Source organism: Cnephaeus nilssonii (assembly GCF_951640355.1).
Source record: "Cnephaeus nilssonii genome assembly, chromosome: 20".
NCBI lineage: Eukaryota > Metazoa > Chordata > Mammalia > Chiroptera > Vespertilionidae > Cnephaeus > Cnephaeus nilssonii.
The window spans coordinates 27,525,352-27,552,205 of NC_137091.1; the positions used below are offsets into that span (position 1 = coordinate 27,525,352).

Below are 26,854 nucleotides of genomic sequence, written 5' to 3' on the forward strand. Positions count from 1 at the left end.
AATTGGTATCATAGTCATTCATATTCATAAAGGCTCTGCAGAAATCCAGGAAAGTTTTTGGCCCAAACAACCAGAATTAAGAACTGGCATACCCACTGTCTGCTGGAGCACCTCAGGTCAGCCAACGGTACAAATCTTTTCCAACCCTGTATCTGGTGACTCCTGGCCTTGAAGTTGGCCATGTTGAGAGTATTTACACTATGGAAATTGGCGAATGTTATAAATCAAAGCTTTTATTTCTTAGAGAGCCAGTCATTAAACATTTGCTAATGTTCCTCTGAGTACCACTGCTGAAAGGCCTCCTTCTATTTTTTCTTTGAAACCTGATACCTACTTGTGTTCTATCTTGCTTGCTATTCTAGAAATAAAGCAGTAAAAATGCTTTTTAAATTATTTTCTATTTTTTCCTCTTTCTTCCTTAGTTTATTCTACATTGCAATCAATGGTCTTTTTAAAAATATTTTTTGTTTTTTAAATTTAAATTCTTTATTGTTTAAAGTATTACATGAGTCTCCCTTTCCCCCATTGACCTCTCCCTGGCCGCTCCCACCCCCCAGCACATGCCCACACCCCCCTACTGTCTGTGTCCATTGGTTTTGTTCATATGCATGCATACAAGTCCTTTGGTTGATCTCTTATCCCCTCACCCCTGCCTTCCCTCATAGGTTAGACAGTCTGTTCAATGCTTCTGTCTCTGGATCTGTTTTTGTTCATCAGTTTATGTTGTTCATTATATTCCACAAAGGAGTGAGATCATGTAATATTTATCTTTCTCTGTCTTATTTCGCTTAGCATTATGCTCTCCAGTTCCATCCATGCTGTTGCAAATGTAAGAATTTATTTTTACAGCAGTGTAGTATTCCATTGTGTAGATGTAAATTATTTTTTAGTTCCTATCTTCTCAAGAATTCTCACTCTTTACAATTAAAGTTGTTACCAAAGACATTGGGAATTTTTTTCATCAGGGTGGCTTGTCTTGAGACATCTGAGTCCTAAGTAATTAATGACAGCACTGCAGAGGGATTTCAAGGATCACCACCTTTCATAGTCCTCCCTAATGCGCATCTTTTTTTGTTTAAAAGATAAGAGTACACGAGCAAAATCATCTAAACTGATGTGTTTAGGACAGTGGTTTCTCTAGTGACCTTCTTCCCACCCCCTGACATTGAGTTAAACTGTGTTCTTCAATTTCTACTGGATTACTTACTCTGTTCTTACACTTTTAATTGTGTTTTTTAATATATATATTTATTGATTTCATAGAGGAAGGGAAGGAGAGAAAGAGATAGAAACATCAATGATGAGAGAGAATCATTGATCAGCTGCCTCCTGCACGCCCCACACTGGGGATTGAGCCCGCCACCCAGGCATGTGGCCTGACTGGAAATCAAACCGTGATCTCCTGGTTCATAGGTTGATGCTCAACCACTGAGCCATGCTGGCCAGGCTTAATTGTGTTTTTATTTTTATTTATTTATGTATTTATTTATGTTTGTATTTATTTATTATTTATATTTTTATTTCTTTTTTTGCATTTTAATTTCTTTATTGATTAAGGTATTACATATGTGTCCTTATCCCCCATTGCCCCCCACACCCCCACTCATGCCCTCACCCCTAGTAGTGTCTGTGTCCATTGGTTAGGCTTATATGCATGCATACAAGAACTTTGGTTGATCTCTCCCCCTTTCCCCCACCCTCCCCTACCTTCCCTCTGAGGTTTGACGGTCTGATTGATGCTTCTCTATCTCTGGATCTGTTTTTGTTCATCAGTTTATGTTGTTCATTATATTTCACAAATGAGTGAGATCATGTGATATTTATCTTTTTCTGACTGGCTTATTTCACTTAGCATAATGCTCTCCAGTTCCATCTATGCTGTTGCAAATGGTAAGAATTCCTTCTTTTTTACCACAACGTAGTATTCCATTGTGTAGATGTATCACAGTTTTTTAATCCACTCATCTGCTGATGGGCATTTAGGCTGTTTCCAAATCTTAGCTATGGTGAATTGTGCTGCTATGAACATAGGGGTGCATATATCCTTTCTGATTGGTGTTTCTGGTTTCTTGGGATATATTCCTAGAAGTGGGATCACTGGGTCAAGTGGGAGTTCCATTTTTAACTTTTTGAGGAAACTCCATACTGTTCTCCACAGTGGCTCTACCAGTCTGCATTTCCACCAGCAAAGTAGGTATTTACATATGTCTTTCCTGTGCTCTGTGTTCCTAAAGGGGGTTTGTCTTGTTAATTTGTGTATATCTTGACACTAATATATAGTAGGCACATCATAAAAGTTGCTTATATCAATGAGTGAGTTCTTCAAAATAAGATTGATTGGCATGTAAAGAGCAGTCAAACAGTTAGGATTTAAAGAGAAGATGCAAATTCTTTCACTTCTTCCCGGGGGAGGATATGTGGTGTTCTGCTTAAAATAATCAATTCTTTGACTTCAACACCAATTTTTGCTGGGCTATTTACTTTCTTCTGGAACTTTCAAAGACAGAACCTTTAGCAGAAAAAATAATTTAACAAGATAGACATTTAGTTCAATAGAAGAATTTTCCTGGTGTGAAAAAATAAATTACAAAAGAACTTTGCCTCTGAAAGATAATTAATAAAAACCTTCCTGCATGATGACAAACCTGACATCTTGTCTAATGTCTGGCAGAGAAGAAAGTGTTGAGATTTGCAGTTAGAATAAAATGTTCCACTTCACAGCAAGGCCAGGCAGGATCTGATAATTACTTCTAAGCAAGAAAAGGTCACAGTCTAGTTGTTAAATTGACACATCCTCAGGACTGTATATGTAACTATTGACCGTCATTGAGGTCTTCGTTTAGATTTTCCTGATTTCAAACATAAGCAAGCATTGCCTAAATGTAGGAATTACACCCTCTTGGTCATTGGGATGTTTTGTTTGTTTGTTTGTTTGAATTTCAGCTTTATTGAGATATAATTAATAAACAACTTTGTTGTAAGATTTTTAAAATGTACATAACGGTGATAGGACACACATATACATTCTGAAAGGATTCTCCCTATCTAGTTAATGAACATGTGCATTACTTCACACGTGGATCCTGTCCTTTATTTTTATTTTTTGGTTACACCCTTGAACATACCTCAACCATAGCCACCATGCTTTACATCATATCCTCAGACCTTATTCATCTTACTAGAGGCCCGGTGCACGAAATTTGTGCACAGGGGAGGGGGGGTTTCCCTCAGCCCAGCTTGCACCCTCTCCAATCTGGGACCCCTTGAGGGATGTCCAGCTGCCCATTTAGGCTCAGTCCCACCGGACATCCCTCTGACAATCCAGGACTGCTGGCTCCCAACTGCTCGCCTGCCTGCCTTCCTGATTTCCCCTAACCGCTTCTGTCTGCCAGCCTGATCACCCCCTAACCACTCCCATGCCAGCCTGATTGATGTCTAACTGCTCCCCTGCCAGCCTGTTTGCCCCCAACTTCCTTCCTCTGCCGGCCAGGTCACCCCTAACTGCCCTACTCTGCAGGGTTGATCGCCTCCAACTTCCCTCCCTTGCAGGCCTGGCCCCTCTCAACTGCCCTCCCCTGCTGGCCATCTTATGGTGGCCAACTTGTGTCCACATGGGGGCAAGATCTTTGACCACATAGGGGCAGCTATCTTGATCTTGTGTGTTGGAGTGGTGGTCAATCTGCATAATACTCTTTTATTAGATAGGATAGAGGCCTGGTGCACAGATGGGGACCAGCTGGTTTGCCCTGAAGGGTGTCCTGGATCAGGGTGGGGTTCCCTTGGGGCATGGAGAGGCCTGGGCAAGGGGTCTGTGGTGGTTTGCAGGCCAGCCACACCCCTGTCGACCCAAGCAGAGGCCCTGGTATCTGGAATTTATTTACCTTCTACAATTGAAACTTTGTAGCCTGGAGCGGAGCCAAACCTCCTGCCCGATCCGTGGCTGCCGCCATTTCTGTTTGGATTTGTTTACCTTCTATAATTGAAACTTTGTATCCTTGAGTGGAGGCCTGGGCCCGCCAGAGTGTGTGGAAAGCTTGGCTTCCTCTGTTGCTGGGGAAACCCAAGCCTCCCTTTTGGTAGCCATCTTGATTGGGATTAATTTGCATACTCACCCTGATTGGCTGGTGGGCGTGGCTTGGCTGGTGGGCGTGGTTTATGTAGTGGAGTGATGGTTAATTTGCATACTACTCTTTTATTAGGATAAGGATAACTGACAGTTTGTACCCTTTTCCCAACCTCTCCCTATTTCCCTCATCCCTGACAACCACTTTTCTACTCTCTGTTTCTATCAGCTTGACTTTTAAAAATATACATATATTCCACATATAAGTGATTCTCTGTAATATTTGTCTTTCTCTGTCTGGCTTATTTCACTTAGCATAATATCCTCAAGATCTATCCATGTCACAAATGGCAGGATTTTCTTCTTTCTCATTGCTGAATAATAGTTCATTATATGTATATTTCATATATTATATATTTTGCATATATATATGTAGCACCCATCTGGAAGAAGGCAGTTGGGGCATTTAACCAGCTGCCATTTCCCAGTGTCGAGGGCTGTGCCAAGAACAATAACTCCTCTGCATTTTCCAGCTCTGCTTGGCTTCACATTCATCAGGCTCCTACAGTGTAGGTGCAGCCTCAGTGTGGAATGTGGAACCACTGCGGACACTCTGTGGGGCTAGTCCTAGCTCTTAGAGAACTGCTCACTGCAGTAGTGCCCAAGTTGGGAGGTTGGCCCAGGCGACAGACTCAGGCACCAATCTTCTACTGGGCTGATCCTCAAACCTCATTCCTATTCATTTAGTAAGTCTCCTACCCATTATCTCCATAGATTGAAGGTTTTATGTAGAGACCAGACAAGTCTTCCAGGGACTGGCACACAGTAGGTATTTAATATTTGCATAATTGAACTTCCTGAGGCTGCTAAGACTCACCCAAGAGTGTTTCATATAGGGAGGGACTCCTTTGTTTAACTTAAGGGGAGAAGGTTTTATCTGGCATTTGGCACCATTAATCTAATCACTAAAATTTCATAAGTAGACATAAATATCACCAATGTTAGGGCAAGTCGAGCCTCCTGTTTCTGCTAGGGGCCAGCCAACCAGATCTTCCTAATTAGAATAACTGAAATTCTTATAAAACTCTATATTTCTTTTAAAATTAACCAATTGAGTCTAGTTGATTAATCCTGGAATATTAATAGTAAAGAGTTAATTCCATTTAGCCAAAAATTGTGATTTCATGGAGTGGGTTATTTTTGGCTCTGTTTAGCCAGACTTCAGGAGGTTATGCCTAGGCAATTTAATCCTATTTTGAGAAGACAAAACATTTTCAAATAATCTTGAAAACAGCCCAGAGCTTGTTATCCCTGCCAAATTGCTCCCTGCTTCTTCAATGGGCATGCCTCGGTGCTTACACTTACCAACCCCCTGGTGGAACATGCTTTCTAATTTTTTGCCACTTGAAAAATGTCAGTCATCTTCACAATATCTGTGACAGGGTCCCAGTTTCTCTTCTCAGCTAAAGAGTGTGTTGTTTCGCCCTAGCCAGTTTGGCTCAGTGGATAGAGCGTCAGCCTGTGGACTGAAGGGTCCCAGGTTCGATTCCGGCAAAGGGCACATGCCTGGGTTGCAGGCTCGATCCCCAGTAGGGGGCGTGCAGGAGGCAGCTGAGCAATGATTCTCTCTCATCATTGATGTTTCTATCTCTCTCTATCCCTCTCCCTTCCTCTCTAAAATCAATAAAAATATTTTTTAAAAAAGAGTGTGTTGTTTCTTCTTATGTGTATTCATAACATTTTATATATACACGTCTACATTAATTGAAGTAATAATAAATGGTAGCAAGTAGCACTTATTATGAACCAGTTACTGTCCTAAACATTTTGGTTTATGTTAACTCATTGAATCTCACAACCAATGAGTGTAGATAAAATTGTTGGCTGTATTGTGCAAATGAGGAAACTAAGGCACAAAGAAGTTTAGTAACTTGCCCAGGGTCACATTTCTGCTGTTTCCCTTTGAGTATTGAATAGTTGCTGTGTGCAGCAACTAAGCAGTAAAATTGTGACTTGAACCCAGGTAGTCTAGCTTGAGAATATTTCCTTTGTACTGCTTCCTAATTCCCAATATATATAAACTTTTATATTATATTATACTAGAGGCTCAGCACGCACAAAATCGTGCACAAGTAGCTCACTTCCGCTTGCCTCAGCTGGCCACCCCACCCATCACAGCCCATAGCTCGCTGCCCACCCCCGCTCTGCTGCTCATAACCCCCTGCTGTTTGTAGCTCTCCGCCCCTAGTAGCTCTGTGCTGCTAGGAGCTCCTGCCCTGCCCCGCCTGCCATGAGAGTCTCTGCTTGTTTGGTTGTGATGGCATTACAGTGTGATGGCCATGGGCCTTTTATATAAGAGATCATATCATATCATATCATATCATATCATATCACATCATATCACATTATGTTATTTGCCTATATATCTACATTTCCTTCTAGATAATAAGTTTACCCAGGGATTTGTTCATTTCTTCATTTGGAGCATCTAGCCCAGGCCTGGAAGATAATAAATATTTAAATTTTAATGAAGGGAATTAATGAAAAAAATGAACTTGACCACCTATCATAACAGCAGATCAAAATGCCCCATCACTTGAAAGGAACAATTGCTAAAACAAAAGAAATTATGCCTATTTATGCTCAGGAATGGAGCACTTAGACTATTATTTCTATATCATGATTTTCAGATGGCCTTGTCCAAGGGTTCCAAAGTCATAGCTCTTTTCCTATCTCCCTTTCTTCCTCCCCCTCTCAATTTCCCTTTATACTTCCTTCTTCTTGTCCTCCTATGCTCGCCACATCAAATTATATTTATATCCAGACAAGCCAAGTAAAGGAACCAGTGCTTTCTGAGTGTATGCAGTGGGGCCAGCACTGTGGGAGACCCTATGAGTTGCCCATGGCTTCTGTAACCATGTGCCACACACCCAGGAACTGAGGACAACACAGAGATTATCATGCAGTTTTGAAGGCCAGGAGTCTAAAATGAGTCTCAGTGGGGTGAAAGCAAGGTGTCAGCAGGGCTGCATTCCTTCTGGGGGCTATAGGGGTTTTACCCTCCTCCCCCCAGTTTCTAGAGCTCTCTTGCATTTCTTGGCTGGTGGCCCCTTTCTACGCCTTCAAAGCCAGCAATGACAGATTGCTTCTTTCACACACCAGAATGCTGAGACTTGGCTTTCATGGTAACATCTCTTTCTCTAACTCTTCAACTCTTTCTTCCATTTTGAAGGATCCTTGTCATTACATCTAAGTAATTCAGGATAATCTATTTTAAGGTCAGCTGATTTTTTAACTCCCCGTTGCTATGTAATCTAACATAGGCATAGGTTCTGGGATTAGGACATCTTTGAGAGACCATTATTATGCATCTTTCAATAATTTGAGGAAAAGATACTGAGTAGCATTCACTTAGAAATAAGGTCTAGAATGTGGATCTCAGATTGTATATGAAGGCTACATCAGGACTGACCAAACTGGAAGTTTTCTTCCCTAACATTTCCCCAAGAATCACACAATTATTTTTTAATATATTTTATTGATTTTAGAGAGGGAGAGGGAGAGATAGAAACATCAATGATGAGAGAGAATCATTGATTGGCTGCCTCCTGCACACCCCTACTGGGGATCAAGCCCACAACCTAGGCATGTGCCCTTGGCTGGAATCAAACCTGGGACCCTTCAGTCCGCAGGCCGATGCTCCATCCACTGAGCCAAAACAGCTAGGGCCAAATAATTATTTCTAAGTGTCAGTTACATTAACAGCCAAGAAGGTGGTGGTGTTCTGTGTTCCTGAGGAACATTTTTAAAAGTTCCAGTTCAGAGGGAGAGTGGATGACATGAGCTGACACAGTGAGGGTGTCAATAGGTGCCACTGAGTGTGTATGTACACAAATGTGTGCATGTATGTACACAAGTGTGTGTTGTGTTCAAATACATCTCTTTTCCCCATGCTCTCCCTGTGGACAGTGCGTCTTGATAAGCCCTTTCAGGACTCTGGGTTTTTCATCTCCGGCAGAATAAAGAATCAATCAAAATACATTGCTGTAACGTTTTTATATCCTGCAAGTCAGAGATAGTAGCCTTTCTTCCCTGCCAATCTAAACCCCTCCAAGCTGATTCCAACAGACCGACTTGGACAGGAGTAAAGCAGAGGTGTTTTGTGTCAAGGATAAAGTAACTGTCCATCCACGCTGATAGCAAAAAGCGAGTGAGTCAGTGAAAGAAGAACAACTAGGGGCCAGGAGACACTAGCAAGTTCGTTTGGAAAATCCCATTTTGGAGCTGACTTAAGAGAGGATGAGCTCTGAGGTTGTCCACAGCCTGCTGAAATAATTATTTGTGGCAAGAAGTTTCTTTGTATTTATGGCTGTTTGATTACAGTTGTGTGAAGCATTTCTTCAGTTCAGATGTTTGCCCCTGGCCTCTGGGGTGTATTTGTGATGGCTGGTGTAGAGGGCCCTCTTCTCCATCCCTTCCTGCTGGGTGTGCACTCAGCCAGGCAAGCTGCTGTGCAAACCCCCAGGCCTCAGGGATTGCACCTGTGCGCGGAGGCTTCTTGTTGGGCAGTTCTCCCAGGTGCTTGTCCTCTAAGCAGTGGCTGACACTTGGCCTCTTTCTATTGGGTGACTCTGCCAGCTTGGAAGTCCTTCCTTCCCATTTTCACAGATGGGGAAGAGAAGGCCTTCCAAGGGGCAGGCCTAGAAGTAATGAAAATCCTTTCATTCTCCTCCTATTGGCCAGTGCTTCCTCAAGTGGCAAAAATTACTACAACAGAGCACATGGCTATGGGAACTATTGTGGCAAGAAACTAGAGACTCATCACACAAGTTCTTTGCTTGAAGGGCCTATTTCCTAAGTCTCAAACAGTTGCAAACTCACATGCCTAGAGGGCCAGACAATTGTGTAGTTGAGTCCAGTGAGTGGGAGCAGTAGCATAGGGAGAGGTGCGGACAAGGGCAGCTCAGACAGGTGTACGCTACATAACATGATAATTTAACGTTTATGACAGATGGCATGGCTAAATCAACCACCTCGGCTGGCCAGGTTCATCCCATATGCTGCCAGTTGGCAACCTGTACTCTGGGACAGAAAAAAAAAAAGTCATCTTTCTGGCAGCAAACTCCAAAGTTGGCTATGTTCTTGAATCAGTACTTGTCAGGATAAACAAAAACCTTTTCTGTTTAAAAGAGAAAGCTCTGAATAGCAGCAAAGAAACAGGAGCTAAGAAGAGAAGCGGGTATAAAGAGCTTGATGTGAGGATTTGCTATCCATGCATACGTTTAAGGCAGTGGCTTTACACAGAGGACGGAGTTCTGAGCTCCCATTTGAAAGGCTGCATGGAATCCTCCCACAGCAGCACACCTCAGCTTACAATGGAAATTGATGTGCTTATTGTGCAGCTGACCCTGAGATGCAGACTCCCTCCTCATCTTCCACCTGATTCGGGTTTCTCCTGTTTCCCTTTGAATATTTCTGAGCACAGTCTATAGCTGAAAAGTTTTATAATAGCAACAAAAGTAATATTTTGATGATATTTATAAATGTCTATTCTGGAGAATATCAGTGAATCTGTATATTGCTTTAAACCTAATATATAAAAACTAGAGGCCTAGTGCACAAAATCGTGCATGGGTGTGTGTGTCCCTCAGCCCAGCCTGCACCCTTTCCAATCTGGGACCCCCTAAATGGGCAGTCGGACATCCCTCTCACAACCCAGGACTGTTGGCTCCCAACTGCTCTCTTGCCTGTCTTCCTGATTGCTCCTAACTGCTTCTGTCTGCCAGCCTGATCACCCCCTAACCACTCCCCTGCCAGCCTGATTGATGCCTAACTGCTCCCCTGCCAGCCTGATTGCCCCTAACTGCCCTTCCCTGCAGGCCTGGTCCCCCCAACTGCCCTTCCCTGCAGGCCCGGTCGCCCCCAACTTCCCTCCTCTGCCGGCCTGGTCACCCCTAACTGCCCTCCCCTGCAGGCTTGATCGCGCTCAACTGCCCTCCCTTGCAGACCTGGTCCCTCCCAACTGCCCTCCCCTGCTGGCCATCTTCAGGTGGCCATCTTGTGTCCACATGGGGACAGCCATCTTTGACCACATGGGGGCAGCCATCTTGTGTGTTGGAGTGATGATCAATTTGCATATTACTCTTTTATTAGGTAGGATAGAGGCCTGGTGCACAGGTGGGAGCCAACTGGTTTGCCCTGAAGGGTGTCCCGGATCAGGTGGGGGTTCCCTTGGGATGTGGGGTGGCCTGGATGAGGGGCCTGTGGTGGTTTGCAGGCTGGCCATGCCCCCCAGCGACCCAAGTGGAGGCCCTGGATCTGGGATTTATTTATCTTCTATAATTGAAACTTTGTAGCTTTGAGCAGAGGCCAGGGTAGGCCAGGGCGGTAGGAAAGCTTGGCTTCCTCCATCACTGGGGAAACCCAGCCTCTTGCTCACTCCGTGGCTGCAGCCATTTTTGTTGGGATTTATTTATCTTCTATAATTGAAACTTTGTAGCCTTGAGTGGAGGCCAAGGTAGGCCAGGAAGCTTGGCTTCCTCAATCACCAGCGGTAACTCAAGCCTCCTGCTCTCTCTAGCTCTGTGGCTGCCACTATTTTTGTTGGGATTTATTTATCTTCTATAATTGAAACTTTGTAGCCTTGAGTGGAGTTCAGGGCCGGCCAGGGTGTGCGGGAAGTTAGGCTTCCTCCATTGCCAGGGAAACCCAAGTCTCCTGCTCGTTCCGTGGACGCAGCCATCTTGGTTGGGTTAATTTGCATACTCGCTCCTGATTGCCTGGTGGGCGTGGCGTGTGGTGTAGCAGAGGTAAGGTCAATTTGCATATTACTCTTTTATTAGATAGGATAGTACTACTACTACTACTACTACTACTAAAAAGAGCATACATTGATTTAGCAATTACATAAGGCTCTTTACAATATTACTGTATTTTCCGGCGTATAAGATGACTTTTTAACCCAGGAAAATCTTCTATACGCCCAGTCGTTTTATATGCCGGAAAATACGTTAACTCAATCCTCATAATAACATATATGATGCTATTATTTTCCCATTTTCCGTCTGAGGAAACTGAGCTACAGGGTTACAGGGTTACTTGGCTGAGGTCACAGCTGGTAGATTGGGATTCATAAAGAACCAATGTGGCTCTATCCTGTGCTTACCGTCTGTCTGAACATGAATCTGCCTTCATAAGCAGACTGATTGCAATTTTCAAGTAATGGAAATCCTTTGGTGATCATAAAATTTGATCTTTGCTGAGCTTTCACAGATGTATTGGTTGCCTCTTGTTTATGAGGTGCAAGCAAAGGCATAAATGAACAAAAGAACCACATGGAAAGAACATTATTGCCATGGCATTAAAGACACATTTGGAATGTTGCTCACAGCATATATCTTGGAAATGTTAAAGAGGGTTTGGGGGAAAGTATGTCCAGGTAGTCTGGATTCTTTTTTAAACACAGTTTTGTCAATTCAGAGATGGGTTACATAAAACCCAGAGGCACAAAGGAATTAAAGTGAAAAATAAGAGCTTGTTGGTTAAAAAGATATTCCTCTCCATTTACCCAGCTAATTCTGACCCATCTGAGATGGAAGCAGGAATGTTTTAGTTTCTGATCCCTCTTTATGAAATTAGACTCCCTGTCCCCAGCTTTTACATGTTCCCGAAGAGACCTATAATTTTCTTCCAAGTTGAATTTTAATCAATAAATTAAATTATGACTTGTTACTGCCTCTCACCTTTTCTAGTCCACACTGACAGTCAGCACACACTGACTACTTACATTCCGTGCGGTACTGATTGCTTTACCTGCAGCGGCCCACTGAATCCACCAGCCCCTCCCAGTGCACATCTTATTTCCCATGTTTTTCTAGATTTGAAAACTGAGACAGAGAGGGATCATGAAAAATGCAAACCATCCAGTCAGTAAAGGACAGAGCCCAGATTTGAACCATTAAAGTGACTCTGGAGTTGTTGCTTTGACTGCTGCACTGACTGCTTCTCTGTGAGCTCCAGGACCACCCCTGGCCAGTGCTCACTGAGCCCTAGAGCTCAGTGAGTATTGGGGAACAAGTGGATGGGTAAGTGCAGAGAGGGGTGAGCAGATTAATTACTCGACTAGTGCTTACCTCGCTAAGTCACACCTTGCCCGTGAAAGTGCTGCATGCTTTTATATTATTAAGCATTTAAATGAATTTTGACTGGTCAATGAAGTGACCCAAGAATTTGCAAAAACAAAGCTGGAGCCTCCCGCCATTCCCACCCTCCTTGAGGATTGATCAGCAGTTGGAAAAGGTTTATTTTTCCTTTGTGACTACAGAGGAATCCCGAATAGAACCCGCCAAGGAATGAGGACAGAGTGAGCTGCAGAGAGACAAGAATGGGGGACTCACCCAGACTCTCAATCAGTTCTGGATTCTTACACTCGGGCTCCCTGGAGAAACATCATCTCCGATGGTCCTAAGGGATGGCTGGTTTACTGGTCTGGGATTTGTGAGCAGAATTAGCTGATTAAAAGGTTAATGTATAATTGTAGACACAGGGTGCCTGGAGGCAACCTTTGACCATTTGCTGTTTAACTGAATTAATGTTGGCCAGTTATAGATCTTCTGCTTGCAAATTTGCCAGCTAATTATTCTGAGTCCCGAATCTGCATTCTGTGTGTGCCACTGGGTTGTCAGCATTATGATTGCCTCAGCAGTGATTTAACCAGAGCCGGCTCTCAAAGCCAGGGGACGTTTTACAAGCAGGACTGCACCGACACTGGGCTGCAGCATCCTTCCCCCTTTGATTTTAGAAAGATGGTGTTGGTCAGGGTGATGACTCTCCCGTTGCAATTTCTCTGATGTTTCTCAGGCCGCTGCACCGCGAACCTCCCGAGATTGATGGCTGCTCTTGTTCCTTGAGGTTCAGTGCGTTTCAGAGGCTGGTGTTTAGAGAGAAGCCTTGCTTGCACAGCCTCCAACCTTTTGCACACTCCTTTGAGTTTGCTGGTGGGGATGGTAATGAGCTTCCTTCAACAACCTGTGTGCAGTGGTTAATTGTGTTCTGGTATCACATTTGGGTTTCCCAAGAAGCAAATGCCTAGTCAAGGATTTGAGAGGAAGTAGCTTTATCTGGAGGGTGATGTCAGAAAAATACCAACAGAGATGAGGAAATGAGCCCAGGGAGAGAAGATAGCAAATGGAAGGTGCATTATTAAGTCAGATACCACTGTGGGCAACTGGAGCTCAAGTCCACGTGGAAACTGCTATCTCACCTGAGGGGCCAGGGAGCCGGGGTATTTGGCACCAGCTCTCATCAGTTCTGGTCACAGGCTGCTCCTGGGGTTGTGAATTTCCAAAACCCTCTGCTGGGACCATGCTCAGGTAAAGCAGCCTCCTACAGGTCACTGAGATATCTCAAGGAAGATAATGTCCCACGCCACTTGGGAAGCCTGAGGGGTATAAGAGGGGCCCTGACAGTGAACCCTTAAACCTGGATTCAAACTCTGGCTCTACCGTCCTAAATGGATGACCTTGGGCAAGCATTGTTAACTGCACTAAGATGCCAGGCTCCTTGTCCATAAAATGTATCTTATACTAGATACATTGCAGGGCTTGTGGAGATTGAAGGAGATGGTGCAACTAGCAAATTTAGCACAGTGCTGGCCATATAGTAAGGGATGAAAAACGTTAGCAATCATAATTTGAGTATATAGAGTATCTTCTCTGTGCCTGTATATGTGGTAGGTGCTTAGAAAGAGATGTCATTCCTAACTTCACGGGACTTACCGTCCTTGCCTACTAAACCTACAACTATTTCTTACTTACTAAATTATCCCTCATTCAGGGACGTGCCATTTTATGTTCCAAAATATATATCCCAAGTTTTTGACTCCTGGATGAAGTGTCCCAAGGACTTTCAAAGGCAAAACTGAGGCTTTGGAAGCAATCATAAATTTTAAATGTTCCAGTAGCTAAATTTACAAAAATAAAAAGCGTGGTCAAATTAATTTTAATAACATTTAGTCCAACCTATAAAATATTATCATTTTAATGTGTAATTCATATAAAGTGATTAATTAGATATTTTACTTTATTTTTGTTTTTGGTATTCAGTCTTCAAAATCCAACATGTATTTTATACTGACCATTTCAGCCCAGCTGCATTTTAAGGGCTCTGTAGCCATGTGTGGCCATGGCCACCATCTTGGACTGTGAAGGTCTAGTGGACCCTAGAATCATTTTAGAAGTAACTTCCAACGGGATAGTTAGTTTTCCTCCTCTTCACAGATGACATTGCTCCTTCACATCTATGAAAGTGAAGTTGGTTTTAACTCAGGCATTATAGAAAATTGACAGATTTTGTAATGAAATTTCACACATGGAAACTGTGGTGAGATTCTTAGCAGGTGTAAAAATCTGACTAACTTATTTCTTTAACTGTAACTGAATGGAAACTGCTGCAGCTGTTCCCATTTGCACTTTTTTCAAATCTCCAAATCTCTCATTGCCAAAACAAAATTGTTGGCAACCACAGGAGAAGTATCAACTTACCTCTTCATTTGGGAAATGAAATTAAATCCTCAGCTCATTTCTAAAAGTCACAGATCTGGTACAAGGTAGCAGGCCCAACACATGAGCTGATGTTAAAATATTGATGGCTTTGCTATTCTCAGGTGCTGCTGCTAACATCTGCAGAAGATTTGGACTGCACTCCTGGATTTCAGCAGAAAGTGTTCCACATCGATCAGCCAGTGGAATTCATCGAGGACCAGGCAATTCTGAACTGTAAGCAATGTCACTTGATATTTCTAGCCTCTTCTCATATTTAAATTCACCAATGTCTGTTAATATGTCTCAGGATGTGGTGTTCCTTACACTAAGCAGTTTTCTACCCATTATTCTCATTCTGCTTGATCCAGAGTGGATGGTCTTGAATTAGGGTCTTGCCAGCTTAGAGGTGAACAGAGTCATGTGTATCTAGTATTTGATCACTGGTGAGTGTTTTCCAACCACTCCCACAAAAGGGGACTGCCACCTTCCAATGTGAGTATTATTCTGTGCAAAGGAAATGAAGTTCATTTCGCCTGGCAGATCCCTGAGAGCAGAACCATTACCTTCCTGTGGATCACTGTCCTATCTGTATTACGTTGTTCACAGCATTAGATCAAAATAATGGTGAGAGCAGTATGTTGGCGTCTGGATATTTTTAGGCATAGGAATTCAAAACCCTTATTATTTTTTAAAATTTTTATTTTTATTGTTGACATTATTATAAATGTCCCCCAATTCTTCCTCCCCACCCCCATTTGCCCCTCTCCACCCAGACCCCACCCTTCTCTCCTGGCCGTAACCACATTGTTGTCTGTATCCATGGGCTATGCATATATGTTCTTTGGCTATTCTCTTCCCCTTTTTTTATACCACCCACCCCACTGACCTCCCCTCTGACGTCTGTCAGTCTGTACCATGTATCTATGACTCTGGTTGTATTTTGTTCATCAGTTTATTTTATTCATTAGATTCCACATATAAGTGAGATCATATGGTATTTGTCTTTCTCTGACTGGCTTATTTCACTGGGCATTATATTTCTTAAGGCTAATAAGATGGTTTTCAGAAAAGAGTCAAAACCTCTACTGGCTATTTGTGGATTAAACTCAAATCCTCCCAAATTCCATTTAATTTCCTTAAAATATGCTCAGACCTGTGGTTATAATCTCTTTATGTTATTTAATGCTGATATTATATTGTTTAATCTTTATGACAGCATGGAATACATTGCTAAACTCATAACAAAAATAGCTTTAGCAGAGTAGAATTTACCACTGATGGTAGACAAATAGCCATTTAATTGTAGGTTCTTGAGCAGTATTCTTTAACACTTTGGAATGAAGGATATGAAAACAGTGTTGTAATTTGGTCAGCTGCTCCGAGGTCCCTTCAGGAAGATAATTGTCCATTTGCCCCTCTGGCCTCAGGTTTACCTTCGAGGCTGGCCCACATTCCTTCATTCCTGTGCTGTGGCTGGCATGTTTAAAGAACAGTTAAAAAAACGACAGCCTGCTTGATTAGATTGTTCTGTGAGGCTGGAGCACAGTTTAAGAGTTGAAAGGAACACAATAATGAAGATGCAATGTCGAGCATCAAGGGAGCTATCCAAGGTGAAGCCCAGGCACATCTTGATGCAATTACGCCAATGAAATCATTTCAATAATTAGAGTCTGTAATGACACGGTGCAGGACTGGCACAATAAGTGAATTCCAATATGTAATTTCATATTCATTTGATCCCTGAGTATGACTCCTGGGTCAGGCCATCAGAAACCCTCATTTGTCTTTTGATTTTGCTATTAATCAGAATCAATATATTTCAAACAAAACTTGGTTTATGAGAACCCTTTTTCTGGGTTTCCTCTCATCTGTCTCAGCTACTCTTCTTCACTCTCTCTCTCTTACACACACACACACACACACACACACACACACAGACACTTCTCTTTTTTTTCCAGTGATCATCCCCAAAAGGTATCTATATTAACACATGTGGAAATGTGAAGCCACCCTGAGTATGGAAATTAATAGTGTTGATATGCAAAGCAGGCTCATACTAGTAAATGTGATTGCTTTTGTAATCTTCACTACACCAAACAGCTTTTAATTCACTGCTGAGAAGCTGGATACAATCATACTTTGGGAGATCTTTTTAATTTAAACTAAATCATACTGTACATTCCAATATCACTGGTGTGTGTGTGTGTGTGTGTGTGTGTGTGTGTGTGTGTGTATGTGTATGTGTTTTCAATCCCTAAGTAATTAAGTGGGTTATGGTTGTTGGTTATGTGTAAGCTAGTAAATGGTAAATAGAACTGGTTTGATTATCAATGATAGCGCATTCAGGAAAAGTCAGTGATATGGGAATTGAGAATTTTAAATATTTATATGTGACTTTGTGTGTGAATTATAGTCAGCAAAGTCTGACTACTTCTTCTCAGTGAAACTCTAGGTCCATATATATTACTAGGGTGGAAAAATACAGGGAGCAGATCTAGTTAGGTACTATTGAGTTCATCTCAAAACAATGGACAAAGGGTTATGAGTATAGACCTTGTGAATATATTTCATTGTGCCTAAATGAAGAAGAAAGTTTTTACAGATTGGAGATGGCCTGTTGGATATTGTTTGGAAAATCTGGATTTCCAGAAGTAGTAGAAGAGATTGTTCTATTCCACTTGCAAGAGGAAATACAAACTCAAGATACTGAATGAACTTTTTCCCTAACCAAGTAACATTTTAAGTCTCTCTCTCCCTTCTCCATGCCCCCCTCCCTCTTTCCTCTCTCATTCTCAGTTCTCTCATGGATTTCCTCATAGTTCAACACAAGACCCTTCTGTCTCTGAAAAATGTGATTAAGAAACTGAGTGATAAGTACTGTTAGCATGAACACTATATTGATACAAGGCCAGCATCTGGATGAAAATGGAAAAGTATCAAACAAGACTAGAAAGTGTTAAAATACTTACATATTTGAGGTTGAGATCCAGGAAATGGTTTTGGATATTTTAGTGATATATAAATATAATCTGATATTCTAGGTAATAACAGATATTAAAAGAAACCAGGTTTCTAACATTATCTTGGGCTTATATCATTTTCTCTTTCCAGTTTTACTTTATATTTGCCCTATTTAAGAGCTTTGATTTCCAATCATTGTGAATTTCCAGAAGGTATGAACACAACATAATCAACTGTTGTCTACAATTTTCACTATTCTATAAAGTTGTCTGATAGTGTTGTCTCCTTGCCTGACAGACCTAGTGCATCTGCTCATACCCCATACATCTGCTCATATTCCACTGGTTCTGTGTTCAGCTTTTAGCAAATTATAGGGAATGTTTATTCTGTCCACAGCTCCCTGCTCTTTTTGTTCAGACAGTAATATATCCTTTTATCTTTTTTCATCTTTCTCCTCAATTCTCAATGACTTATCTTTTTCTACTTTAACTGTTACTAACGGTCACCTCCACTCCTTTTATTTCCCTAATATTTTATTCACTGTTCACTTCAATACATCTTTTCTTCAGTTGTTCTAAAGCCTTTTATTTTCTTCACATCCCAATAACTCTTTATTCTACTCTCCTTTCCACTAACTAAACTTACTTTCGTCTTTAAAAGGCCATTTTCAACAAGCTTCTAGGATGAAAACATGGCATCCCACTGTTTCCTTTAATGTGACCAGGGGATCACTTTCATGGTGTCTCTCACTGTGTAAAGCAAAGCCCCCAACTCATGATAACTTAGGCAAAACTTTACTGGCTTCATCTCAGTCTTGAAAGGTGAGCTGGGAAAATATCTGTGGTTATTCCCCTATTTGATGAGTATGACAAGAAGAAAGGGGAAGACAGTCTAGAAAGCAGAAACTCAGGAAGGAGACATCCATTCAAGGTCTTTGGTCTCAGGGAGGCATTTGTGATGGGTTTGTGGCAAGAGGCCCTGGTGACCTTCGACACCCAGAACTATCTAACATTGGTTGTTGTGCCCACTATATTGGCACCATGAGATTTGGATAGTGGCTCTGCTGTTAGCCTCCCAGTTGACACCCAGGCTCCAGAAGAATAGCTGGCCTGGAAATCTGACCAGCCACCCAGCTGATAGAGAAAAAGACCAAATGATAAGCCCCTATTTGGTGTGATGGAGAATACAGAACAGCACATTCTGCTTTTCCCTGTCAGCTGAGACAGGGAAAGACCTGTGTTCATCATATTTGCTAGGGAAATCATGGTCCTCTAGCCTCTATTAGTGGGAGACATCTTCAACTACCAGTGAAGGACAACCAACCATTGGCCCCCAGCCACTATCAGGTCAGCACTTTTCTTCCACCTTGTTTATCCTTCATGGATCACTCTTCTTGGACCACACAGATACACAGAGGGAAATAGCCACACCTGAGTTCACCTAAAATGCAAACTTATAAGAACTTACACTTAATAAAGGACCTGCATTACTCAGAATAGGCTTGGTGTCAAACAACCCCAGTGACATACGAGAATAGACATTTATTTTTCATTCAGGTCATGTGGATGCAGGTTGGGCTGCTTTCCTAGGTAGTTCTCCTCCAAGTGGCTGCCTTCCAAGTGGGAACTTGAGGACCCATCCTACTTCTAACTTGTTCTTGCCATCTTGTTCCTTCCAATCACTCTTATACCTCCAAGCTGCAAGACAGGGGGACAATATAAAAGTATGAGGGCTTGGCTCCATACTCTTTATTGGTTGAGTGTCGACCTATGAACCAGTGGTTGAGCACTGACCTATGAACCAGGAGGTCACATTTCAATTCCTGGTCAGGGTACATGCTCGTGTTGAGGGCTCCATCCCCAGTGTGGGGTGTGTAGGAGGCAGCCTATCAATGATTCTCTCATCATTGATGTTTCTATATCTCTCTCCCTCTCCCTTCCTCTCTGAAATTAATAAAAATATTTTTAAGAAAAGAGTATGGGAAGACACCCCACATGTTTAACCACCTTAGCTCACAAGGGACATGCATCATTTCTACTTCATGCTATTAGACACACCTAGTCATGTAGGCATCCAAACTACAAACAAGGCTGGGAAATGTACAACACTTAAGTTTAGTGCATTCTCACAGTCTCTATACAGATCCCAACAAAACAGTGTGACCCAGGTTACAAAGAGACTTCCGAAGAGACAGAGTCAGACCACAAAGGAAGCAGCCATCTCAGAGTAACTTGGGCCTACATGGGAGAGAGGACAAAGGTCAAGCAGGTGAGCAAGGTCATGTAGCTGTGACTAAATGCTGCCTTTCTAATCAGGATATGCTTCCCCTGAGCCAGGGAGCTTCTTCCCTGCTCCCTGGTGAAAATACCCAGGGGAGGGACCTCACATTCTGATGGTTCTGATAAGGAGGGGTTCCAATTGCATTCTCCTGATGATTATCATATTGTGGTTAAGCTCACACAATTGTAAACTCACATTGACTCAGGTTTAAACATATGGCACAGTCACATTCTAACTATGTGGCCATGAGTGAGTTATTTGAATCATCTGAGTTTGAATTATATCATCTCTCTAAGATGGATAATGACAGCCCTTGCTTCTAGAGTTGATGCAATACTTGATGGGAGAATGCTTAGAACATAGCTATGAATAAATGGAAGCTGCTATTATTATTACTATTATTGCTCTTGTTGTTATGTTAGGTTCAATTTCCTTTTAGTGGCCATCTAAACAAAGTGATTTAGAAGATAAATTGTGGGCATTAAACATCTGAAGAGATAAAGAAACACCTAAAGGAGTGATTCTAGGATTTGAATTTCAGGGGCCAGTAGATTTTTCTTTTTTTAATCTTGGATTGATGAGACTGCATTTTAAAACATTATCTTACATCTGGATATGAAAGAAAAAGCAAGCAAATAAATAAGGTGAATATCCACATTTACTTTGGCCAGAATTTTTTAAAAGGTCATTTGGCACCAAAAAACAAAACAAAACAAAACAGGAGTAAAGACTAATTACAGAAAAAAAGGGAGTCCTTTAATTTGAGTAAATATTGCTTTGTAAACAATGCACCAACATGTCCTTACTTACCTCATTTTGGTGGGAAATCACTGATCTAAGGCATTAGGTTACTGTTACATTTTTTTGCTCATGACTTTTCTGATAAATCTTCTGAAGTGTCAATATATTTGTTTTTTTCTGGAGAGGCAGGAATAACTCTCAAAAGATTTCTTCATGAAGGGGTACATGCCTATGCTGATAGAAAAGAGAGAGTATGTTTTTAGAAAATATAGCAAGTGTATATACACTAGGAACAAATATGGGGACTTTAAAAATGTTTTTATTGATTTCAGAGAGAAAAGAAGAGGAAGGGATGATGAGAGAGAATCACTGATAAGCTGCCTCCTGCACACCCCACATTCAGGATGGAGCCTGCAACCTGGGCATGTGTCCTGGCTGGGAATCAAACCATGACCTCCTGGTTCATAAGTGGATGCTCAACCACTGAGCCAAGCCACCAGGCACAAATGTTGGGACTTTTAAAAGGCACACCCAGAGCTAACCATGGTGGCCTCGGTGGCCTTCACAGCTGACTTTACTATGCTTTCTCTAAAGGTGGAGGACCCCCCTGGAACCTCATAACAGTCATTATGTGCCCATTTCCTAGGTAAGGATACTAAAGCTCGGCTACCCAAGGTCGTTCTGCTTACAATTGGTGATGTCGAGATTGGAACCCAGGATTTCAGTGCCTTGGCTTTTATCCAGAGTTCCCAGTCTAGTGTCTTGTAATTTTTGTTTATGTTGGTGGTAACATGTTAAGGAAATTTGTCACTTAATTTTCCCATCCACATTTATCAACCTGGATGAGATAAAGAAAAACCTCATTTTTTTTTCTGTCCATAGCTAAGTGCATTCTTCCTCTTTAAATAGAAAAATATAGAAATAGTGCCTCTTTTTTCCTTGTTTTGGGGGAATACAGTGCCAGGTTATTCATGACCCTGCATTCCTGGCTTTCCACCCTCCTCATGAGTTCCTTTAATCAAGGCACTGCTTGGTCATCCCACGTAGACACTGACCTTGGTTAGTGGTAGGTCATCCATAGAGTGCATCCTATTGCATTAATCATATTTGTACTTAACATACATGAGTCAGGGCTTTGGAGGGTGTTTTTAATTGACTATAAATCAAACAGGGAACTTGAAAAATGAAGGCAATTAATGAAAAAGCAATGTGAGAGGTGTTTTGCATCCTAACTGAGGAAATACATCGCCAGTGAATTAAATGTCAAAACAAAGGCCCTTTTGACCCTGCTCGAAAGATTTCATTTGGTTGGTAATAAATGAGTGAACTTTCCAGCCTGGCAGGTGGGGAAATGCCTGTTTCCCGAGTTCAGGTTGACTTGGGCTTTTGTCTGTCTATATTGTTTCCCTTCAGAAATTTCCTAAGTTATTTTGTTTTCCTTTTCTGTTTTAGTGATTTTAAAAAAGTGATAATGTTATTTGCATTTTCTGGTTGTGCATCACACGACTAACTTGTATTTACTCTCAGGTGGGGAGATTGATGAACTGATTAGTGAAATTATTTAACATTACTTGTACTGTAGTCTGGAAAGGTCTGATTAAGGTTGAAGTGTCAAGTGGTATATTTGTTTTAAGCTGTTGTGATATGCCAAGAAAAATTACTCTGATGTCACTTAGTTCACTCCATCACTATGAAGGTGATTATACTTTGGGTCAGGATGGGGACTCCTATTTGCATTAGTGAGAATTTGTCCTATATTTAAACAGAGTCCTATAGGAATGTAATATATGTACATGTTTGCCCTTTCCTCCCACCAACTGTTTGTAATAATCTAGTAATAAGTCAATTAATATTTATTAGGATTCCCATAAATGAATTATACTAACTGCCTCATTTCATAAATGTAAAGTGATATAATAAAGTAACTGCAAAATAAAAAGAACACATGTACAAGTTAGGGGGGTAATAATAAAATGCTAGCAATCCTTTCATTGGACTTGGGTCCTAAATTAACTTTGAAGCTTGGGAAACATGAAATGACAGAGTGGGGGGGCTGAGGAGGTGAGGAATGCAGATGCAGGGGGAGCTCTCTTGGCATCAGTTTTCTTATCAGGAGAACGGAAGAAATAAATAGACAGAGGAATCACACGGTCTGCCCTTGGGCTAAATTTGCTCCACAGACATGTCCTATTTGGCTCTCCTTGTGGGAGTCTAGAGTGTTTCACGAAAGGAATTTGTTGTCAACATTGAGAATTTAACTTTAAAAAATTTATAACTTCTGAGATATTAGCCTCCAGAACATAGACCCCAGAGGCAGGCTGCCTTGATCCAAATCTAAGGTCAGCCCATTACTAACTAAGCATCTTGGGCAAATTATGGGGTGGGGGATGCTCACCGTGCATCCGTTTTCTAATTTGGAAAATAAATGTTATAATGATAGCAATCTCAATAACTTATTCTGAGGATTAAATGTTAATCTATATATAGATAGGGTCTGAGCTGGCTTTAGGAACACCTGGGTCTAGGTGCTCATCTACGTGTTATCACATGCCCCTCATTCCTCAGCTCTGCTTTCTGTACCATTCACTCTCAGAGGATTCCCATCAGGATGGCCACCAGAAGCTCCGCCTTCTATTCCTCCTGCTTAACAACCCAGAGCATCTCTTTTCCAAGTATCTGGCAAACATCTCATGGTTAACTCTCTTGGTCCAGCTTGGGTCAAGTGCCTATCCATGAACCAATCACAGTATCCCAGAAGATTGGGCTTCCCTATTGGCCAGACCTGGGAAACAGAGGGCTGTTCTTTGGAGGGAAGGAGTGTTGCTGGGCTTGCGAAAGCAAGAGAGTCCACCTGAGGGTGTTTTCCTCTATCGCTCAGGTCCCTTCCAGTACTAACAGTTTATGACTGCAGGCTGTGCTCCGTGCATGAGAATTTTTGGAATGCAGCACACAGGCAAATGGACATGTCTCTTAGGTGGCAGGGAATGAGGACAGCCATCACGCCAGGTTGCTCACTGGTGATGCTGGTGAGCAGACTGCCTCATTAAGGCTGTCACATTCTCAGTGCTGCCATATGGCCTTACTCTTTGACCTGTTGAGTGTCTGTACTCACATGATTCTGGAGCTGGACTAAATATCTGTATCTCTATTTTTCTTCAAGGAATTAAGAATACAATGGTCCCCTTCTTATCTGCTGTTCTGCTATCTTTGGTTTCTGTCACCCGCAGCCAACCACAGTCTAAAAATATTAAATGTAAAATTCTAGAAATAAACAATTTATAAGTTTTAAATTGTGTGCCATTCAGAGTAGCATGATGAAATCTCATGCTGTCCTACTCCATCCAGCCACAGACGTGAATCAGAATAGTTACTTATTTTATCCCAGGCGCTGTACTAGCGACAAAGGATAAAACTTTGAATCAGAAACAAACGATGCCTTCTATGTTGAAGCTTTTATTCTTGTAGAGAGAAAGAGATGGTCATGATAGAAATAAACACTTAAAGAAACAGGAAAATGATATGTGAAAGCTGAAGATAAGTGCCATGAAAGAAAAAAGACAAGGTCGGTCCTATGATAGAGGTTTCTGGAGGGCTGCTGCATGAATGGGTGCCAAAGAAGTTTTCCATGAGAAGTGAGACCTGAATTACCGGAAGGAATCAGCCAGGGGGAGATTGGGTTGGTAAACATTTAGGCAGAGGGACCAGGTAGTCATGTAAAAGCACTAATATGAGAATAGTTTTTCACATTGAGTTACTGTGGTCCAGGAAAGTGGATACCATTTTATCCTTTTAATCAACTGCCCTGTGAGTGGGATTATAAGTCCCACTTCATAGGTGAGGGCATAAAGGCTGTTTTAAGGACCCGATGTCTCAAAGGAGGTGCCCATGGTGCAAACACGCTCTGATCCCCTGGCTCTGCATGCTCTCCCCACAGGAAATGCTATATCCAGTTTCCTCCCACACCAGTGCTCCTGCCCTTTCCTTTGAGAACAGACTCGGGTGTTCCCGGGAGCCTCACAGGGCTCTCCGTGTGGATTCCTTGCCTCCATCACTTAACAGTGGGTAGTATTTCCACTCACTCAACCTCTCAGCTCCTCAGTTTCCTCATCTGTAAAATGGAGGTAGTGTTTGGAGGATTGATGAAGAAAACACATGCAGAAGTGCTAGGGCAGTGCCTGCCACATGCAGGCTGTGTATAAAGGTTGTTGTCTTTATCATTTGACAGATTAAGGCCAGGGAGGAGAATGGGCACAGTGATGTTCTTGGGATGGGCAGTGCTGTTGTCTGCTATAGGTGGCACAGATAATTTTCAATGAAGTGTGGCTCCTCTTATCTGAAACACATTTTCTTCCTATGCCCTTCAAGTCTCCCTTTCAGGCATGTTCATGCTTTAGGGACACGTGCCTCCACCATCCCCCCGCCCCTGGCCCCCTTCTCCAACACACACATACCGTTCCCTCATGTTTGGTCTCTTTGGGCTACATGTTAAAAGGATGCTCCCTGACAAGAATTTGAGAAGTGATTCTTTTCAACCTTAGATCCAGATGTGTTTATGTGTTTCAGCATTTAGGAAACTAATAAAGTGCATATGCTTTATATTGTACAACTCCACCAGGGTTCTGGGGCAGCATCCTGTAATAAAACAGATATTTCTGCAGTGAAACATGAGGACTTACTCTAAGTAGGATAAATAAGACCACAAATACCATCATATTAGTTCAGGCTGGGTTTTGCTGCCAAATGAGTTATGAAAACAGTTTGGGTGTGCTGATCCTCTTGGATTTCAGAATTGGAGACTGCACTCCTTAGGAGAGCATTCCCCTGAAAAGCCAGTCCTCAGTCCGGCTACAACACTTAGTTGGCCTCTTCAGAGCCCAGCTGCTTCTGGGGGCAGCTGGGTGGTGTGGTGGCCCAGCCTCCAGGTTCCAGCCGCCCTCCCCCCCTCCACTCCTCCCTCCCCGACCCTGCTTCTACTTCTGAGCAACTTGATAAATGATGTGTTGGCAAGCCACCCTGAAAAGTGGCCAACTGCTGCACCAGACTATTTTATCCCCAATTGAAGCCCAAGCAGTTGTCAGCCATCCAGGTCTCTCTTAACTGTGTGTGTCAGCTGATTCCAGAGACCTCCCAGAAGATCTATTTTTAGCTAAAATTGGTTTTCATTTTCATATGTATACATTAAATTCCATGAGGGCAGAGGGAATTCCAAATGAGGAAACATTGATTTTGAATAACATGAAAGAAATAATTAGTGCTTGAAAACACTTCAAACTATGAGTCAAAACCTCTAAGGAATATGGTTAGCACTGCATTTTTCAGTGGAAGGAAGTTTGTCTAATTAAAAACAAAAAGTGAGGGTGAGTGGGGATAAATCAGGCTAAAAAAGGGATTCAGCATTAAATTCCAGGCACTGAAATTGTCAGGTGGATGCCCATGGGGATGTGGTCCACAGGGGCATGGAGGGCCTGGGCTAGAACCAGGCCTTTGTCCATATTGGAGAGGGGTGGAGGAGCATGGCAGCTCTGATTAAGCTTCCAGGTGTTTCTTTTAATTTGGAGCAAGGTCAAGGCAGTTTCTAGAGTGAGTGAGGCCTAAGATGAAGATGTGTATAAAAATTGTTTTATGCCCAAAGTTGCCTGTTTTGCTTTGGGAATAGCCTAATTCATTTTTTTGCTTTCATCATTTACATTTCTGATCAGGCACATTTTTGCGATGGGCATAGCCCAAGGAGAGGTGGTGTGTTCTCTGTTTGAAAGTACTGTGTCAGCTACAATTACAATTTAGTGACTTTATCAGTTCTGATAAACCCTCACCAACTCAAGACTTTCAACAGGGATTTAATGAAAGGAAATCGTGTAGCTCACAGGTTCATCCAAAGAAGTAAATCACAAGAACAGCAAGTAAGGAAGTTCCCAGAATTTCAGCAGTGGAAGGAAACCCAGAGAGAGTTGGAACAGTGCTTTTCAAGCATTCTGGAGCAGAAGACAGACTTTTGTTTTTTTCCCCATGAATTTCAGACTGGCACTTCTGTTAAAAAAAATCAGCCTGTAATTTTGATAAGTTAGAAACATTAATCATAGAAATATAAAGTGAACATAAGCCCAAGCCCTGGCCAGTAGCTCAGTTGGGGGGTTCGATCCCCGATCAGGGCACATTCATGAGTCAACCAATGAATGCATAATTAAGTGGAACAACAAATCTCTCTCTCTCTCCCCCCCAATCAATCAATCAATCAATCAATCAAAAATTTTTAAAAATTTTAAGTGAA

The 26,854-nt window shown here is 42.1% G+C and overlaps 1 protein-coding gene across 2 annotated transcripts in view; it reads left to right on the forward strand.

The window, feature by feature from the left end:
• Positions 1-26,854, forward strand: part of CDH13 (cadherin 13) — a gene marked incomplete at its 3' end in the record, with an annotated part of 1,039,464 nt that overhangs the window by 210,809 nt on the left and 801,801 nt on the right. For both annotated transcript variants that reach the window (XM_079760072.1, XM_079760071.1), the window contains exon 2: positions 14,727-14,838. In XM_079760072.1, the coding sequence (XP_079616198.1) occupies positions 14,727-14,838 (112 nt within the window). The remainder of the gene's footprint in view (positions 1-14,726; positions 14,839-26,854) is intronic.